Raw genomic sequence first — 19800 nt, forward strand, 5'->3', positions numbered from 1 at the left:
TCATCCTCCGAAAACGAGCCTTGCCAATGGGCTACGGAAATGCCTGTTTCCTTTGCTCTCTCCTCCCTCGCTCCCTCACTGACTCTCTTTCACTCACTCTCTGTCAACCTGATACTATAAATTACTTTGGATCTATGTAGGTTTTCAAATTATACTTTGATACATCTTTCCTTATTTAGCACTGGTGTCTTTCTACATCTGTTCACTACACCCCCCTAGAATTGATTCTTCCATCTGATGACTGGGTTCAAACTAAGGGCGTAATATCACAAACTCCAAGGCCTCAGTGCTGCCTCTTCTGCCGAACACTGACATCTACTGGACATGTCATGTAACTGCAGCCTGAATCTAGGGAAAAGCCAAGACTGAGACTGTTATATAGCTTGTTTCACCATGTGTATCATATGTGGTATATTTAACCAATAAGGCACGAGGGGATGTGGTATATGGCCAATAGACCACGCTAAGGGCTGTTCTTACAGACAACGCAACCCGACCTGGATACAGTCCTTAGCCATGGTATATTGGCCATATTGCACAAACCCCTGAGGTGTCTTATTGCAATTCTAAACTGGTTACCAACATAATTAGACCAGTAAATAGTAATTTTTTGTCATACCCGTGGTATCTGTTTATAATTATAAAAAGGGTGGTTCGAGCCCTGAATGCTGATTGGCTGAAAGCTGTGTTATATCAGACAGTATATCAAGGGTATGACAAAACACATATTTTTACTGCTCTAATTATGTTGGTAAGTATTCAGACCCTTTGCTATGAGGTTTAAAATTGAGCTCAGGTGCATCCTGTTTCCATTGATAATCCTTGAGACCTTTCTAGAACTTGATTGGAGTCCACCTGTAGTAAATTCAATTGATTGGACATTACTTGGAAAGGCACACATCTGTCTATATAAGGTCCCACAGTTGACAATGCATGTCAGAGAAAAAAACCAAGCCATGAGGTCGAAGGAATTGTCCATAGTGCTCTGAGACAGGATTTCGTTGAGGCTCAGATCTGGAGAAGGGTACCAAAACATTTCTGCAGCATTGAAGGTCCCCAAGAACACAGTGGCCTCCATCATTATTAAATAGAAGAAGTTTGGAACCACAAAGACTCTTCCTAGAGCAAACTGAGCAATCGGGGGAGAAGGGCCTTGGTCAGGGACGTGACCAAGAACCCGAGAACCTTCCAGAAGTACAACCATCACTGCAGCTCTCCACAATTCCGACCTTTATGGTAGAGTGGCCAGACGGAAGCCACTCCTCAGTAAAAGGCACATGACAGCCTGCTTGGAGTTTGCCAAAAGGCACCTAAAGGACTCTCAGACCATGGGAAACAAGATTCTCTGTTCGGATGAAACCAAGATTGAACTCTTTGGCCTGAATGCCAAGCATCACGTCTGGAGGAAACCTGGCACCATCCCTACGGTGAAGCATGTTGGTGGCAGCATCATGCTGTGGAGATGTTTTCTATTGGCAGGGACTGGTAGACTAGTCAGGATCGAGAGAAAGATGAACAGAGCAAATTACAGAGAGCTCCTCGATGAAACCTGCTCCAGAGCACCCAGGACCTCATACCTGGGCGAAAGTTCACCTTCCAACAGGACAACAACCCTAAGCACACAACCAAGGCAACGCAGGAGTGGCTTCGGGACAAGTCTCTGAATGTCCTTGAGTAGCCCAGCCAGAGCCCGGACTTGAACCAGATCGAACATCTCTAGAGAGATCTGAAAATAGCTGTGCAGCGATGCTCTCTATCCAACCTGACAGAACTTGAAATAATCTGCAGAGAAGAATAAGAGAAACTCCCCAAATAGAGGTGTGCCAAGCTTATTGCGTCATACCCAAGAAGACTCGAGGCAGTAATCACTGCCAAAATTGCTTCAACAAAGTACTGAGTAAAGTGTCTGAATACTTATGTAAATGTGATATTTCAGTTTAAACTGTTAATTAAATGTGAAAAAAAGAAAGAAAAATGTTTTGCTTTATCATTATGGGGTATTGTGTGTAGATTGATGAGGGAAACATTTTTAAATACATTTTAGAATAAGGCTGTAACGTAACAAAAGGAAAGCCAATCTGGTGTGTCATTGGCATTAAAATTGCGACAAGCATACACACATACCATGACGATGCCCAACCACATTACTTGAAAATACAGATGGTTTCACTCTGTGTGTTTTATTGGATTGGAAGTTTTTCTTTTAAGCCAAAAAGTTAATTTCCTTCTCATTTTGTCTTGCAGTATTACTTAAGGACCTTTTTGCAAACATAATGGAGGATTTAAATGAAATGTTTTAACACAGACTTCCTTTTTTTCCACTTTGTCCTACAGGCCAGTAACGTGGAGAGAATGCAATGTTGTGAAACCCATTTTCGAGTATTTTTGTTTTTGTATTTATTAGGGATCCCCATTAGTTCCTGCCAAGGCAACAACTACTCTTCCTGGGGTCCAAACACATTAAGGCACTTACATTACATATAAAACAGTACATCATATAACATTATTACACCACTACATATCTACAATACAAAATGTATAATACCACCATACAACAATATCACAATGTATGTGTGTGTAGAGTGCGTGTGCTAGCGCTTGTGTGTGTATGCGTGTGTCTGTACCTTTGTGCGCGTCTCTTCACAATCCCCACTGTTCCATAAGGTGTATTTGTACCTGCTTTTTTAAATATGATTCTACTGCTTGCGTGTGTTACCTGATGTTGAATAGAGTTCCATTTAGTCATGGATCTACTGTATGTAGTACTGTGCGCCTCCCATAGTCTGTTCTGGACTTGGGGATTGTGAAGAGACCTCTGGTGGCATTTCTTGTGGGGTATGCATGGGTGACCGAGCTGTGTGCTAGTAGTTTAAACAGACAGCTTGGTACATTCAGCTTGTCAACACTTCTTACAAAAACAAGTAGTGATGAAGTCAATCTCTCTTCCACATTAAGCCATGAGAGATTGACATGCATATCATTAATGTTAGCTCCCTGTGTACTTTTAAGGTCCAGCCATACTGCCCTGTTCTGAGCCAATTGTCCCTCTTTGTGGCACCTGATCACACTACTGAACAGTAGTCCAGGTGCGACAAAACTAGGGCCGGTTGGACCTGCATTGTTGATAGCGTTGTTAAGAAGGCAGAGCACAGCTTTATTATGGACAGAACTTCTCCCCATCCTAGCTACTGTTGTATCAACATGTTTTGACCATGGCAGTTTACAATCCAGGTTTACTCCAACAGTTTAGTCACCTCAACTTGCTCAATTTCCACATTATTAATTACAAGATTTAGTTGAGGTTTAGGGTTTAGTGACTGATTTGTCCCAAATACAATGGTTTTAGTTTTTGAAATATTTAGGACTAACTTATTCCTTGTCACCCATTCTGAAACTAACTGCAGCTGTTTGTTAAGTGTTGTAGTCATTTCAGTCGCTGTGGTAGCTGACGTGTATAGTGTTGAGTCATCCGCATACATAGACACTGGCTTTACTCAAAGCCAGTGGCATGTCGTTAGTAAAGATTGAAAAAAGTAAGGGGCCTAAACAGCTGCCCTGGCGAATTCCTGATTCTGCATGGATTATGTTGGAGAAGCTTCCATTAAAGAACACCCTCTGTGTTCTTTTAGACAGGTAACTCTTTATCCACAATATAGCAGGGGATGTAAAGCCATAACACATACATCTTTCCAGCAGCAGACTATGATCGATAATGTCAAAACAGCCCTCACAATCTTTTTATTATCAATTTCTCTCAGCCAATCATCAGTCATTTGTGTAAGTGCTGTGCTTGTTGAATGTCCTTCCCTATAAGCGTGCTGAAAGTCTGTTGTCAATTTGTTTACTGTAAAATATCATTGTATCTGGTTAAACACAATTTTTGGTGGTAGCAACATCATTTTATGGGTATGCTTGTCGTCACCAGCAGGGACCGGGGAGTTTGTCAGAATGAAAAGAATTATGAAAGGAGAAAATTACAGGTAAAATGTTAAAGGAAAACCTGCCTCAGTCTTCTGAATACCTAACCCTGCGATAGAGTTTTATTTTTCAGTGGGACAGTAACACAAATATTAATGAACACACAGAATGCCTTTTCAATAGGTGTGGTGTGTTCCCAATGGGTCCAGTCTCAGTCCTGACTTTAAATCTGCTTGACAAGGTCTGAATATTGCTGTCAATCCATAATTCCCAACCAAATTTACTGAGCTCAAGCAATTTTGCCAAAAACAATGGATATATGTTGCCCTAAGAGTTGTCTTGAGCTGGTATTATCATCCAAACAATGATTTACAGTTGTAATTGCTGACAAAGGTGATTCCACCAAGTATTAAGTCTGGGGTGTGAAGACATACGCGATCTGCATTTTAAATGTTCAACACTTTTTCTTTTAAATTGAAAATGTGCAGCAGGTTGTGTAGCTCTGTAGGGGGGAAAAAATGTAATGTAATCCTTTTTTAGATTTAGAATGTGACAACTGTGAAAGCGGTGTGTAGACTTTCACTAGGCACTGTATAATAAATATAGCAATTATAATAAACATTTATTGTTTTCTGTGTGTGTGTGTGTGTGTGTGTTTGTGTGTGCATCTGTACAGGCTTGTCGGAATGGCTATGTCCAGCACCTGGAGCATCTGCTGTTCTACGGGGCGGACATGAGCGCACAGAACGCCTCAGGGAACACAGCGCTGCACATTTGTGCTCTCTACAACCAGGTGAGGTGTGTGTGCGTGTGTTTGTTTGTTTGTTCATACAAGTATAACTGCCCTTCTTCCATCTTGTTTGATTGTGTAGGCCTGGAGGTCTCCCTGAGGTCTCTCTGTTAACCTATTCTACTTGTGTTAAAGTCTGTAAGTGTCTGAGTGAATGAACTGAACACACCCCCACTCATCATTGACCTTACAAACATACACACACACACACACACACACACACACACACACACACACACACACACACACACACACACACACACATCTGCTTCTCGTTCCGTTCGTATGAGATTTAAGTAAATCTACAACAGTTATTCTCATTTACATAATTATTTTCCCGCAATTAAGAGAAATTGGAGGAGAGGATCATGAGTAAGGGTGGAGAATGAGTGACAAGGGGTTAAGTCTGTCTCTCATTCCCACCATCCAGCTCTCCTCCTACTCTAGACTCAATGAGACCCCAGATTTGTACATGTTCATTAGCTAAATGTATTCTATTGAACATCAAATCTTACATCGTAGCATTTCTTAAATGCATTTGAGTCCTGACCCCGCTCTTGCTTGAAAAGCTTTTCACATCTCAACCCACTTGTTTCTCAACTCTCCCACTTTATCCTTATTCAGAATCATCTGACTCAATTAGCACTATGGTCTAGAATAGAATAGATGTTGCACACACTGAAAACATAGAGGACATTAACACATTCACTTACAACCAACCTCTGTCCCAACTGCACTGGATAGATAAGACATAATACCGATACAATTTACTTTGCATTTAGTAGTCCAGCACAAGGAACGAACGAATGAACAGCACAAGGAACGAACGAATGTTTGAACACGTTCTTCTATCATGTCTTGTATCTATCCTCCTCTCTGTCTCTGTCTCTTCCTCTCTCTCTTTCTCTTCATCCCTTTCACATTTGGGGATTTTTCTGCAAACCGTTGAGGCGGAATCCCCATGTCTCCTAATGTCCGGTAGTTTAGGGTCTGTACACATACACTGTTCCCCTGGTATTTAAACCTTCAAGTCATATTATCCTGTGACAGGGCTACAATTAGAGATGGGGGGGAGGGGTCAGAGTGAGAGAGACAGTGGGAGAGAAAGAGGACGGGCAGAATGAGAGAGAGGGGGGGTTTACACGTCATCCATTTCTATTTCCAAATGAGCTTCGACGCAAATGGAGGGCATAAAATGCCAATACATGGGATTGTTCGTTTGTTGAACGTGTCAAAATATAGAGAGCATATTATGCACTCTACAAATGCCAGGATTCACATCCTTCGTGTTAGTTACTTTGCAAACTTGCAAAAGTACAGAATTGATTGTGTGTGTGTGTTAATGTGTGTGTTTCTGTATACAATACTGTTCATGCGTGGTTGAGCACTCTGTGGGCGAGTTGTGCTGCACGTTCAGACCCTTTAACTGTCTCGCTCTTTCTCTCTTTCACACTCTTTCTGTTCCACAGCTTTTTTTCCTTTCCTTCACACAGAATCTCCCTTCATACAGGTAGCAGGCACTCTGTTTCTGTCAATATCTATTTTATTCTGTCTCTCTGTCTCTGTCTCTGTCTCTCTCTCTCTCTCTCTCTCTCTGTCTCTGTCTCTCTCTCTCTCTCTCTCTCTCTGTCTCTGTCTCTCTCTCTCTCTCTCTCTCTCTCTCTCTCTCTCTCTCTCTCTCTCTCTGTCTCTCTCTCTCTCTCTCTCTCTCTCTCTCTCTCTGTCTCTCTCTCTCTCTCTCTCTTCCTTTTTTCTTTTTAAAAGTTGGGGGTTCAAAGGAGGACCTATGTTGCTTTTTTCCACTCTACTTGTTACTGCTAGTTCAAATAATCGAAAACTGGCTTCCGGACTATTCTGGTTACTGTACAAGTGTTCTGTCTAGTCTTTGTGATACAGGGTGTCGTATGGGAAGCATGGGACTAATAGAGATTGATAATTCCCAAGAAATTCAGAGCCTCTCCTCAGATTCCTGTTCTTCCCTGTATTTTCCCAGGATAACTGTGCCAGGGTGCTGCTGGTCCGTGGAGCCAACAAAGAGGTGAAGAATTACAACAGCCAGAGTCCCTTTCAGGTGAGACCCGTAATACATCCTTACTTCCTTCATGGGCTACATAGTTTATCCAATATACAGAATATATACTGAATGTGTTTTCAGTAAGTCACCCACTGGGAATAAAAATGTCAGCTAAAATGGCCATAATCACCGCCATCGTAACCGTGCCAACTAGGATAGGTCAGGGTCATTTTCTGCCTGTTAGCTAACGGCTTAAATATCCTCCAATGTTCCTTCCTCATTCAGCTAATGCGCTCATAGTATTATGACGTTGGTTCAGATGGAGAGAGAGAATGTGTACCGTCTCAGACTTCTTCCATGTGCTGCTGTGGGGAAGTTTTCTTGTCAGCAGGTGAAACCTGGGTCAGAGATGGCAGTGTGAATGGGACTCTGTTGATCAAAACACACGTTTCAAGTCCCAAGTAATACCAAGGATGCATCTCAATAGTCTGAAGTGGCTTCCTCTTACTGTACCTAACTCCTCCACTTGACTCCTCTCCTGTATCTGCATCTGAAAAGCAAGTGCTGAAGGGAATGGGCTGAGTGTCACTAGGTCACATAGTTGTGTGTTTGACGCAGTTGTAGACATCTTACAAAGTTGCGTATGTCCATGGGTTAGCTAGATATTTTGCGTGTGTCTTGCAGAGATAATATGTAATTGCTTGAATACACAGAAGGCAGTGCAGCTGACATTATTGATTCCAATGAGAGTCCTGCATGAGTCACGTCCGAGTCACAACGGAGCGTTTTGAAACAGGCTTTTATGTACAGTAAGGCAGTCCTCGGATCCTCGATGGCCCTCCAACAGGCACTTCAGTGGCCCTCTTAATTACTCTGGCCTTCATCAGTGGGGTTGGCCCCAAAAGTTAATAACTTGTCTAATTGTCTCCTATTCTTTTCCAATTGCACTGGTCTTTTATACTCGAAAGATCTAGAGGAGAGAAGGAAAAGACACAAGCAGAGGATGGCTCAGTGGATTAGAACATGGTGCTCCCAATATCATGGTTGTGGGTAAAATTCCGTATGGGTCCCAGAAACTGAATATAGGTGTCTCTACCAATGTTGCCAGTTAATTGATCAAGTATTGTCCCTTATTGGGGCAGAGTTCAACGGAGTGGAAATGATAGTGTGTGTCTCCACTGCTCTGCCTGCGTATCTGTAGCTAAAAATAGCAGCACAATGAGATCATCAATTAGTGCTCTGCTGAGTGACTCAAAATCCCTCCCACTCCTCTGTTGGCCCTAGACTCTGTATATAGGTGTTTCACAAGATTCTTATATTCAGCGTTTGCCTATTTCAACCTTACTCTCTATCTCCCCCCTGTTCCCTCTCTCGCTCCCTTCTTCCCAGATGTGTCCTTTATCCCTTTCACATTTTTTCTTCTCTCTCTCTCTCTCTCTCTCTCTCTCCTCTCTCTCCATCTCTCTCTCTCTCTCTCTCTCTCTCTCTCTCTCGCTCTCTCTCTCTCTCTCTCTCTCTCCATCTCTCTCTCCATCTCTCTCTCTCTCTCTCTCTCTCTCTCTCGCTCTCTCTCTCTCTCTCTCTCTCTCTCTCTCTCTCTCTCTCTGTCTCTCTCTCTCTCTCTCTCTCTCTCTCTCTCTCTCTCTCTCTCTCTCTCTCTCTCTCTCTCTCTCTCTCTCCTTTCTTCACTATTCCCTTTCTCCTTTATTCCTTTTCTTTCTCATTTCCTCTCCCTCAGCTTCATTCTCTTTTAGTTTCTCACATTTTCTCTCCTTTTCTCTCCTCTCGTTCTCTTTAAATGTTCTGCTTCCTTGTCTTTCCTTTCTCCCATTTATTTTCCCCTTCTCTCTCTCTTTCCATCTCTCCCTCTTTCTTTCTGTCAGCAGTGGAAAGTGAGTCAGTTTCTTTCACTGTGTTGCATTCAGATGAGATTGGAATCCCAATAGGCACACACTGGTTGAATCAACTTTGTTTCCATGTAATTTAATGTAAATTACGTTGAACTGTCTGTGCCCAGTGGGATGTGGAATAAGAAACTGGAATGAGATGAAACACTGGAATCAGTGAAACATGCAGAAGTGTTCAACACTATACTGAAGCTCCAATCGCTATTTGTCTCTCAGCGAAAGTCTACCCTTTTAGCCCAGGGTATGGGCTGATGTTTATCAGTATTGAGAAACTCATGATGAGAAACAAGAACATGCAAATTCAAGAGCGAGGGGAAGGGAAAGAGAGTATTTCTGCTCTCTGTATCTCTAACAATTCCTCCTTTCCCATCTCCTTTCCAATCTCCTCCTGTCTTCTCCATCTTCCCTACTCACGTTCTCCTACGTGCCTGGCCCTTTAAGGATTCTCCCTGGTCTTGAATCAGAATTAATTTCCTCCCTGAGTTGTTGGATGTAGCTTCAGGCACAATTCTCCACCCATTCCTCCTCCCTTACCTCATTCGCTTCCTCCTCTTCCTCTCATCCACCACCATAGACAACAATGTGTCTTCATGGAAACAAGGGGTCATTCCCAGCATGTTTATGCAGTGGGAACATGAAGGAGTGAGGGAGTGAAGGAGGGGGTGGCAATCAAGGCATTAGTGGGCTCTTTTCCCCTATACAAGGCTGTGCACTAAACTACAGCCGTGTGGGTTAGATGTGGTCTTTAGACTTTAAACTACACTACAGCTATACACTGAGAAAAAGGGTTCAAAAAGAGTTCTGCAGTTGTCCCCATAGGAGAACCCTTTTTGGTTCCAGGTAGAACTCTTTTGGGTTCCATGTATAACCCTCTTTGGAAAGGGTTCTACATGGAACCCAAAAGGGGTTCTTCAAAGGGTTCTCATATGGGGTCAGCCGAAGAACCATTTTTGGTTTAGATAGCACCTTTTTTTTATCAGGTGTAGGCTTCATTCTGTACCTTCCATCGCCTCAGTGCTATCGCTCTCAGTTTACCAGTGTTCAGTTATGATACCCAGTGATCTGCAATCGGTGTTATACCTATCACAACGGCTCATAAGAAATGAGGGCATGTTATGTTTAAGCGTAGAAGGTTTGTATTTTGTTATTAAGTGTCGTCCAAAAGACTGCAGTAAACCCCCCACTTACCCTCCTCCTCCTCCCCACTCTCCCCCCTACTCCCCCCTACTCCCTCTCCCAGGAATGAGTTCTCCTGTATGGAATCAAAGCGCTGTCCCTCTCACTGTACACTATATGTACATCCACTGCACCCTGGGGATACTATGATATTGCGCCCTTTCCTCCAGCGGGTGAGACTGAGGGTGACTTGTCACCAAGTCATAGATGCCCATGCTGCCATGTTGACCAGCTGACAGTGGCACCGTGGTGCCAAAAGGCTTAAAAACTGTCATGGCTGCTTGCTGCTATATTTACATTTGTTTTTGTCCTCTGATGGAGAAGTGGTAAGGTAATGAAGAGAAAGGGAAGAGAGAAGGGGAGAACAAGAAAGATGAGAGAGGAGAGTGAGAGGAAAGAAAGATGAGAGGGGACGGGTGAATGTGGGTTTCTGATTCTTTCATGTCACACGGGGCTAGTGGAAGGGTCCTTCTTCCATTAGAGCCATGCTAACAGGATGCCACAGCTGACCCGCCAGCCAGCACACTCTGTCTCTCTCAGGTGCAGGTAGGATGGCCTCTCAAGCATTTCTCACAACATATCCCTATATCCCTCTTTCTGGCGACCCCTTGCTTTCTCTCTCTCATCCCTCTCTCTGTTAAAAACTATTGCTCCCTCTCTTCACTTTCTTTCTCCCACTTGCTCTCTTCCACCACTGCTCTCTCTCTCTCACTCTTTCGCTGGTGGGTGTGGGTGAGTGTGGGCATGTGTGTACGCATATTGGTATGCGTGTGTGTGTGTGTGTGTGTGTGTGTGTGTGTGTGTGTGTGTGTGTGTGTGTGTGTGTGTGTGTGTGTGTGTGTGTGTGTGTGTGTGTGTGTGTGTGTGTGTGTGTGTGTGTGTGTGTGTGTGTGTGTGTGTGTGTGTGTGTGTGTGTGTGTGTGTGTGTGTGTTCCGGTCATGCTAAAAGGTCAGGATTTGTAACAGGTTGCAGATGGTTAAATCCAGATAAGAATTTAGTGGAATCATGTCCAGATTACTACACAGACAGACACACACACACACACACACACACAATGAATTGTTTTAATTTGTAGGGCAATGCAAAGGCTGTTTTGCAGAAAACTTAATCGGGCCCTCAAATTGCAATCCTCCTGATCCCCCCTCTCTCTCACAGGTGGCCATCATTTCGGGGAACTTTGAACTGGCCGAACTGGTCAAGAACCACAAAGAGACAGATATAGGTGAGTAACCATGGTTACCCTCCTCTTTTACACCTCCCCTTCCCAATGTCTGAAATGGAGATATTATTGGATAATAGGTTGTTCATCTTTTCTTGTGTCTGTATGTGTGTGCGTCTGCCCTTCTGCAAGTTTGCTCGCCATCATTTTTATTTTATTTTTCCTTTATTTAACTAGGCAGGTCAGTTAAGAACAAATTCTTATTTTCAATGATGGCCTTGGAACAGTGGGTTAACTGCCTTGTTCAGGGGCAGAACGACAGATTTGTACCTCGTTAGCTCAGGGATTCGATCGTGCAACCTTTCGGTTACTAGTCCAACGCTCTAACCACTAGGCTACACTGCCACATGTGTGAGTGTGTGTTTGCGAGTGTGTGTTTGCGTGGGTGTGTTTGCGTGGGTGCTAGAAAACCATGACAGGATTTGACATATCTCTTCCCCCCCCCCCCGTGGGATTACCCTATCACACTGGGGAATCCAGGATCCCTCAGGTGACATATGAGAGAAGGGTTAGGGGTTAGGGAGGGATAGAATGGGGGAGAGATATTTCCTCACAGACTCTCTACTAAATCCCCGCCAAAAAAAAGGGTTTCTTTCTTCCAAAGGAATTTAAAAACAGATTTCTACTTTCTCTGGGGGTTTATCTGCCATGCACCCCACACCCCCCACGGCCCGACAACAGCATCATCTTTCTTAATTAAACTATTTCACATGGAGGGAAAAAGGTTAAGCGGGAGGGATTACCATCCCCAGACAAATGAAATAAAAATTTAATAAATAAATAGAAAAAGAGTGAATAGATAAATAAATAAAATAATCTAAAAATGTAATCCACGATTGTTGTCCCCCCCGAGCGAGATTCCCGAGGCCTCACAGCTGCAGCGAGGGCTAGATGAAATGCAGCGCTGCAGGATTACCCCGCGTCTCTCACATCTCCTGCCATCGTTCCCGCTCCCCCCTCTCAGACCCCCCATCCCGCTCCCCACGTTCAGCATGGACCCTCTCACACCGGGACGCCGTCGCACCTCAACTCTGGTGGGGCCATGAGAGCCTGCCACGCCCGAACTCTGCCATTGACCATTAGATGTTGCTAATGGAATGAAAAGTCCCGGATAACTGTCCTCTGTTACAGTCCTCGTTGCTTTTTCTTTCTCTCTATCTTTCGGCTCACTGTCAGTTTGTGATGGGATATTGGCGATGCTGGATTATCGGCGATGGGTTCTGCATGTTGCAAAGCAAAGAAAGGTGGGTGCTCTGAAGCTCAACCACCCCCCTCCTACCTCCTCTACCCTCCTACCCTCTGCCCTGTCCAGCCATCCCTAGTCCACTTCTCGTCCGCTCCAGGTGGGTGGTAGCTTGTTATGTTGGGATACAGGTAGAATTGTGTTTCTGCGGTATGGTGGGTAGTTGTCTATCCTGCCTGAGCTGAGGCATTACCCTGGCATGAGTACAGAATTGATTGTGTGTGTGTGTGTGTGTGTACAGTATTTAGAATGTGTACTAAAGAGCATTAGCCCATAAAGAGTAATGAGTCAGTAGCACTATGCTTCATTAAGACTCACACACCTTCTCTCCCTCTTTCTCCCTACATCCTTCTAGCTCCCTTGTTCCCAGATGTGTGATGGACAGTGTCAGTGACTTTATAGTCTATCTCTCTCTCTCTTTCTTTGTGTTGGAGTTTGATTAGAAGATAGGCATGAATTTAATCCTGTACAAGAGAGCACAGAGCACTTCAGCTAACCCTGACACTGCCTAGCCTTGTAACCCAACTCAAGGTTCTCATGAATCAGTGTATTATTTATTTACTATCATGGTATGTCCCAACACTCATATTCAATTACATAGTCTGTTATTCAATCTCTGTATTAGACCCATAGAAGATACCAGAGAATCAGACCAAAGGAGTAGAAATGATTGGATCGATTATGGTGGATGGGTTATATTGCCATATAATGTATGTTTAGGTTTTTGGACTGGGTTAGCGAACAAAAGGCTAATATATGAATAAATAAAGATGAATTAGGGATGGATAGAGCGGAAATGAATCTCCTCGGAGGACGAGGCGTCATTCTCTAGCTCAGCCTATAGTGAGAATTCCCAAGTGTGTGTGTGTGTGTGTGTGTGTGTGTGTGTGTGTGTGTGTGTGTGTGTGTGTGTGTGTGTGTGTGTGTGTGTGTGTGTGTGTGTGTGTGTGTGTGTGTGTGTGTGTGTGATCTACATCCATAGTAATGACACAGATAATGGTGGGAGTGATGAGAGGTGAGTCTCGCTGTGTTCATCTCTTTGAGTCAGCTGACGCAACACACTCCTGACCGGCAAACAGGTTACCATGGCATCAGAGCCTGTGTGCTAATCATTAAAAGACTATGGCATCTGGCTGATGCCCCAAATGGTAAGGGAACTTTGGGCAGAGGTACAATTCCCAGTTTGAAGGAAAGTTAGAGAGAGGGGATAATTGGAGATAAAGGAGGGGTGGTGGAGAGATGTTGTAGAAAGAGAAGTATAGTTGGAAAGGGGTAATACTGTACAAGGGGAAAAATCTCTCCATGTGCCCTTGAGCAAGGCACTTAACCCTAATTGCCCCAGGGTCGCTGGATAATGAGCACTCTGGCTGTGACCCCATTCTCAGAGGGTTTCTAAGGGAGAGTTGGGATATGCCAAAAACACATTTAGGACAAAGTTAAGAACCCATCCATATCCTTATATCACTCTGACACAGCAACATGGTCAGCCACAGAGCAGCACCCCAGGAGAAGTTTAGCAGAGAGGGGTGGCAAATAAAGATGGTGAGGGCTATAAGTAGATATAGGGGGTAGTAAGTAGACGTTAAATTGACATAGGAGTTAGTGTGCAATGTGTCCAATCGATCAGTGCTTTAGTAACTAGGCGTGACTGAATGTGTCCAGACACACTGCTTTGGTAGATAGGCTAGTAAATCTGTTTCTTAAATCCAGTTAGTTTTTTCCCATTCTGCCGGTAAGCCTCTCTAAGAATGATTGGCAGATGTGTGTATTAGACATCACGCTGCAAGAGCGTGATAATCCGACATGGGGGCCAAATCAAACACACAGATACACAAACATGCACACAGAGACACGTGCACGCAAACACTCAACACACTCAACTTAGCACACAAATGGCCATCCAAAACAAACACTCAACCAAACACTCAGACAACCAAACACCCACTCGACCAATGCTCAGCGACAACATGGCATACTCTTGCAGGGCCATGACGTAATTTAATAAGCCACTTTTTAGCAGTTCAAATAAGTCTTATGTCCCCTCCTTAGTGTACCATGGTAATGAATTATTGTCTTAATGTCACTGACTCGCTAATCCAGTCTCCCTAATAAAAGAACAAACGCAGCCTGCGTGGCTCTGAGTAGCTGGTCACATGGTTCACTGCAGCCTGTTCTACACAGCTTTTGATGAGACAGCCAGAGAGCACCCTTTAGTGATGGGATTTAGAGGAGACTAAAAACAGGCAGCCAGCGGAAGATGAAAAGAAGTGAGGGAGCTACTTCCTGCTGTTGATGGGAAGGTTGAGTAGTGTTGTGGCATATATTGTGTGTCCTACAGCATCCGATGTCACAGGAAGGCCAAAAAGATCATCAAGGACATCAACACACCGAGCCACGGCAATAGGTAAGAGCGAACATTTACCTATTGCATTCATTACCATTCATTAGCATTAGTTAGCCAAAAAAAAATCTATGGTAATCCCGTTTCTAGCAATAAAACACCATTTAGATTTACATTTTAAAATGAATGTTTTAACATTAGTATTTACAGTTGAAGTCGGAAGTTTACATAAACTTAGGTTGGAGTCATTAAAACTCGTTTTTCAACCACTCCACAAATGTCTTGTTAACATACTATAGTTTTGGCAAGTTGGTTAGGACATGTACTTTGTGCATGACACAAGTCATTTTTCCAACAACTGTTTACAGACAGATTATTTCACTTATAATTTACTGTATCACAGTTCCAGTGGGTCAGAAGTTTACATACACTAAGTTGACTGTGCCTTTAAACAGCTTGGAAAATTCCAGAAAATTATGTCATGGCTTTAGAAGATTCTGATAGGCTAATTGACATAATTTGATTCAATTGGAGGTGTACCTGTGGATGTATTTCAAGGCCTACCTTCAAACTCAGTGCCTCTTTGCTTGACATCATGGGAAAATCAAAATAAATCAGCCAAGACCTCAGAAAAAAAATTGTAGACCTCCACAAGTCTGGTTCATCCTTAGGAGCAATTTCCAAATGCTTGAAGGTACCACGTTCATCTGTACAAACAATAGTACGCAAGTATAAACACCATGGGACCACATAGCCGTCATACCGCTCAGGAAGGAGACGCATTCTGTCTCCTAGAGATGAACGTACTTTGGTGTGAAAAGTGCAAATCAATCCCAAAACAACAGCAAAGGACCTTGTGAAGATGCTGGAGGAAACAGGTACAAAGGTATCTATATCCACAGTAAAACGAGTCCTATATCGACATAACCTGAAAGGCCGCTCAGCAAGAAAGTAGCCACTGCTCCAAAACCTCCATAAAAAAGCCAGACAATGGTTTGCAACTGCACATGGGGACAAAGATTGTACTTTTTAGAGAAATGTCCTCTGGTCTGATGCCTACAAACCTGACTCAGTTACACCAGCTCTGTCAGGAGGAATGGACCAAAATGCACCCAACTTATTGTGGGAAGCTTGTGGAAGGCTACCCAAAACGTTTGACCCAAGTTAAACAATTTAAATGCAATGCTACCAAATACACATTGAGTGTATGTATACTTCTGACCCACTGGGAATGTGACGAAAGAAACAAAAGCTGAAATAAATCATTCTCTCTACTATTATTCTGACATTTCACATTCTTAAAATAAAGTGTTGATCCTAACTGACCTAAGACAGGGAATTTCTACTAGGATTAAATGTCAGGAATTGTGAAAACTGAGTTTAAATGTATTTGGCTAAGGTGTATGTAAACTTCTGACTTCAACTGTACCTTTAAATGTTACTTTATTGCTAGAAATAGGCTTACCATAGGTTTTTTTGGGCTAACTAACGAATGCAATAGGTAAATGTTCACTTTTATGTCAAATATAACCTACCTTAGAATGGCATATGATTTATGGCGGGTTTCGATTCATGTACAATTGATCAACCACAGCGCTATCCATGGTATTGAGTATTTTTGATTAGCAGAAAATTGGATATGTTCCTTCTGACAAGATCACCACAATAAAAATGTAAAACAGCAACAACCTTCTCAATTCCCTCGATGGCCAGGTGCAAGGGGACAAAAAAAGGACAAAGCTGCATCTTTCAGTAAGCTAAAATGAATGTAATTTTTAATAGACTCTAAACTCATAATAGTTTAGCAGTTTGCCAACAGTACTTCATAGGCCAGTTTAAAACTAGACTACATCAACAAAATAGTGCAGTGACTTTGAGAGAACTTTGACTTGATTAATTTGCAACAAATACAACAAGAAACCGTTCGATTCATGTGTATATTTCTACATTTACATATCAAATCATATGTTATTGTTCACAAACACACATTTAGCAGTTGTTTTTGCGGGTGTAGCGAAATGCTTGTCTTCCTAGCACCAACAGTGCAGTAGTATCAAACAATACAACAATACACACAACTCTTAGAGTAAAATAATGGAATTAAGAAATATAAAAATATTAGGACAAGCAATGTTGGAGTGACAATGACTAAAATACAGTAGTGTAGAATACAGTATAAACATATGTAATGAGTAAACCAGTCTGTAAACATTATTAAAGTGACTAGTGTTCCATTATTAAAGTGACCAGTGATTCCAGGTCTATGTACATGGGGCAGCAGCCTCTAAGGTGCAGGGTTGAGTAACTGGGTGATACCCAGTTATTAACAGTCTGATGGCCTTGAGCTAGAAGCTGTTTTTCAGCCTCTCGGTCTCAGCTTTGATGCACCTGTACTGACCTTGCCTTTTGGATGGTAGCGGGGTGAACAGGCCATGGCTCAGGTGGTTGATGTCCTTGATGATCTTTTTGGCCTTCCTGTGACATCGGGTGCTGTAGGTGTCCTGGAGGGCAGAAAGTGTGCTCCCGGTGATGCGTTGGGCAGTCCGGACCACCATCTGGAGAGCCCCCCAGTGGTTTAATCATGTCAGATTTCTTTCGCTGGTATTATTTGCTTTTAAATAGCATTTCCAGTTTGAACGGGAATACTGGAAAGACCGTTCATTTCTTGCTATTTCTCGGGGAGGAAAATTGGTCGATTCTGCAGGAAATATTGAACCCTAGTGTGTATGTGTCGGAGTCTGTGAATGGTAGTGTTGGAAAAAGTACTCAAATGTCATACTTTAGTAAAAGTAAAGATACCTTAATAGAAATGACTGGAGTAAAAGTTAGTCACCCAGTAAAATACTAAGTCTAAAAGTATTTGGTTTTATATATATATATATCAAAGATAAATGTAATTGCTAAAATATACTTAAGTTTCAAAAGTAAAAGTAAAAGCATAAATAATTAAAAATTCTTTATATTACGCAAACCAGAAAGCACAATTAAAAAAAAAAAAAAATTCCGGATAGCCAGGGGCACACTCCAACACAGACATAATTTACAAGTCTGCCAGATCAAAGACAGTAGGGATGACCAGGATGTTCTCTTAATAAGTGCGTGAATTTGTCAATTTTCCTGTCCTGCTAAGCATAAAAATGTAATGAGTATTTTTGGGTGTCAGGGAAAACGTATGGCGTAAAAAATACAATATTCTTTTTATGAATGTTGTGAGGCTAAATCAGATTATTTTGTAACCGCTCTTTCAGATTGTAATGGGAACCCAATTCAATTCAGGGAAAACTGTCAAATTCCTAAAGTGTTCTTCTTCCTCCTCTCTGCCACTGCTAAAGTGTGCAAAGCTGCGATCAAGACTGTAATCAAGGCAAAGGGTTGCTACTTTGAAGAATCCTAAATATAAAATATATTTTGATTTGTTTAACACTTTTTTGGTTACTACATGATTTCATATGTGTTATTTCATAGTTTTGATGTCTCCACTATTATTCTACAATGTAGAAAATAGTACAAATAAAGAAAAACCCTAGAATGAGTAGGTGTGTCCTAACTTTTGACTGGTACTGTATGTTATAATATCGTCTTCGTATCTCAAAAGCATTGTAATGTGGTTAACATTAAAAATAGAAATGAAAATTATTAAAATCTAAAAGATCAAATTCAACCAGAGAGCACCCTTAGATCATGACGAAAGGCCGTACTCCACACGCTTGCACTCCAGATTGAATTTACGTACACACTCTAGATCTACAGCTCTCCGACCTAAGGATCACTGGCGTCATGATTTGACCTCGTATTTTCAGAGTTCCCAGTTGTCTTGAAAGCGCTATAAATCTCATGGTAGGCCCTTCTTCAGCTCATATCTGTGTGAAGCTGGATTCAGTGCTCTTGTCTGCATTAAAACCAAATATCGATCCAGGTTGGATGTGACAGCAGAGGCACACTGTCGACCACACCCCCTGACTTTGAAAAGCTCCAACGCGACGTATCAAGCAGTGGAGGCTGGTGACTTGAAAAATGTAAGAGGATGGGAGACCCACGGTATAGGCGCGGAACACACGGAGACGACAAAGTGTGTTTCAAAAATCGTCAAAGACTAATTATTTTAACCTAAAGCATTTAATAAAGACATTTATAATACAATATTATGGGGAATGGGAGGGCTACTTACACCGTGTTGGAAAGGGATCACAGCAGTGATTGAATGAGGGTATGAGGTATGAGTTGAGGTGTTCAGAGGCTTGATCAGTGCAGGACAGGATTTGACTGGGAAGACAAAAACAATAACACAACACACTGCACAGTTAGACAAAATAGCTAAGAATGAGTTAGTCCAAGCAAGGAGTAAAATCATTGATGTGTAATAATGTGGTTGTGTATGTGATTGACTCTAAATACAGTAATGAGAGACAATTGACAGGGGTACACACAGTGCTTGGAGGGAAAACATTCAATGTGCCAGTGGATGAGCGGGCACATGAGACATGGCTTCAGTTCATGTCAGGAGAAAGTTGACAATGGTAGTGGAATGGAGTAGTCATCACCTCTTAATCAGGGAACAGGAGGTGACTTACCTGTAAATACAAATAGCAGATACGTTTCATTATAGCTGCACCATCATAGGTTTGGACAAGGAGTTTCTCTATGAACTTAAACTGAGACATTTCAAAATTCATGAAGTCAAACACAGACTGCGCATCTCGCCCTCTTAACACATCAAAGTATCCCAAGAAACGTTCCTGAATAAAGCCCTGATCATCCACATACCTGACAACTGCAAGCAGACTGGTGGCACCATAGGTCCCAGAGCGGTGGGGCAATTTTTACCCCCTGGGGCCTGGTTTTTCCTTATATGTTAACCTAACTAGGAAAACTCTGGACCCTATAAGGTATGACAGTGATTAATCAGTTGTAAAAAGGTTTGATATGGGCTATGATGGGACCAGTTTTTCCTAATCAGGTCACATGGTTTTAAAAAAACTCCTGAAAAAACTCCTGGCCCTGGGTGGGATGAAAACCCTTTCAAACTGCAGCTACCTTATATTTGTTGATATACATTATATTTAGACTAGATCATGAGTGGGATTTCCTCTAACCATTCATATAGACAACAACTGATAGTAGAAGTCACAGGGCAGAGCTCGCTTTATGCATGTTAGCATCATGCAGGCCTATGCAACTGTAGGCCTTATAA

General features: G+C 42.4%; 1 protein-coding gene across 1 annotated transcript in view; it reads left to right on the plus strand.

The window, feature by feature from the left end:
- Positions 1 to 19800, plus strand: part of LOC115167600 (SH3 and multiple ankyrin repeat domains protein 2-like) — a 236447-nt gene that overhangs the window by 85152 nt on the left and 131495 nt on the right. Inside the window, exons 8-10 of the mRNA XM_029722187.1 lie at positions 4595 to 4711; positions 6702 to 6779; positions 10962 to 11028. Of these exons, the coding sequence (XP_029578047.1) occupies positions 4595 to 4711; positions 6702 to 6779; positions 10962 to 11028 (262 nt within the window). The remainder of the gene's footprint in view (positions 1 to 4594; positions 4712 to 6701; positions 6780 to 10961; positions 11029 to 19800) is intronic.

This window comes from Salmo trutta, chromosome 29 (assembly GCF_901001165.1).
Source record: "Salmo trutta chromosome 29, fSalTru1.1, whole genome shotgun sequence".
In the NCBI taxonomy this organism is placed as follows: Eukaryota; Metazoa; Chordata; class Actinopteri; order Salmoniformes; family Salmonidae; genus Salmo; species Salmo trutta.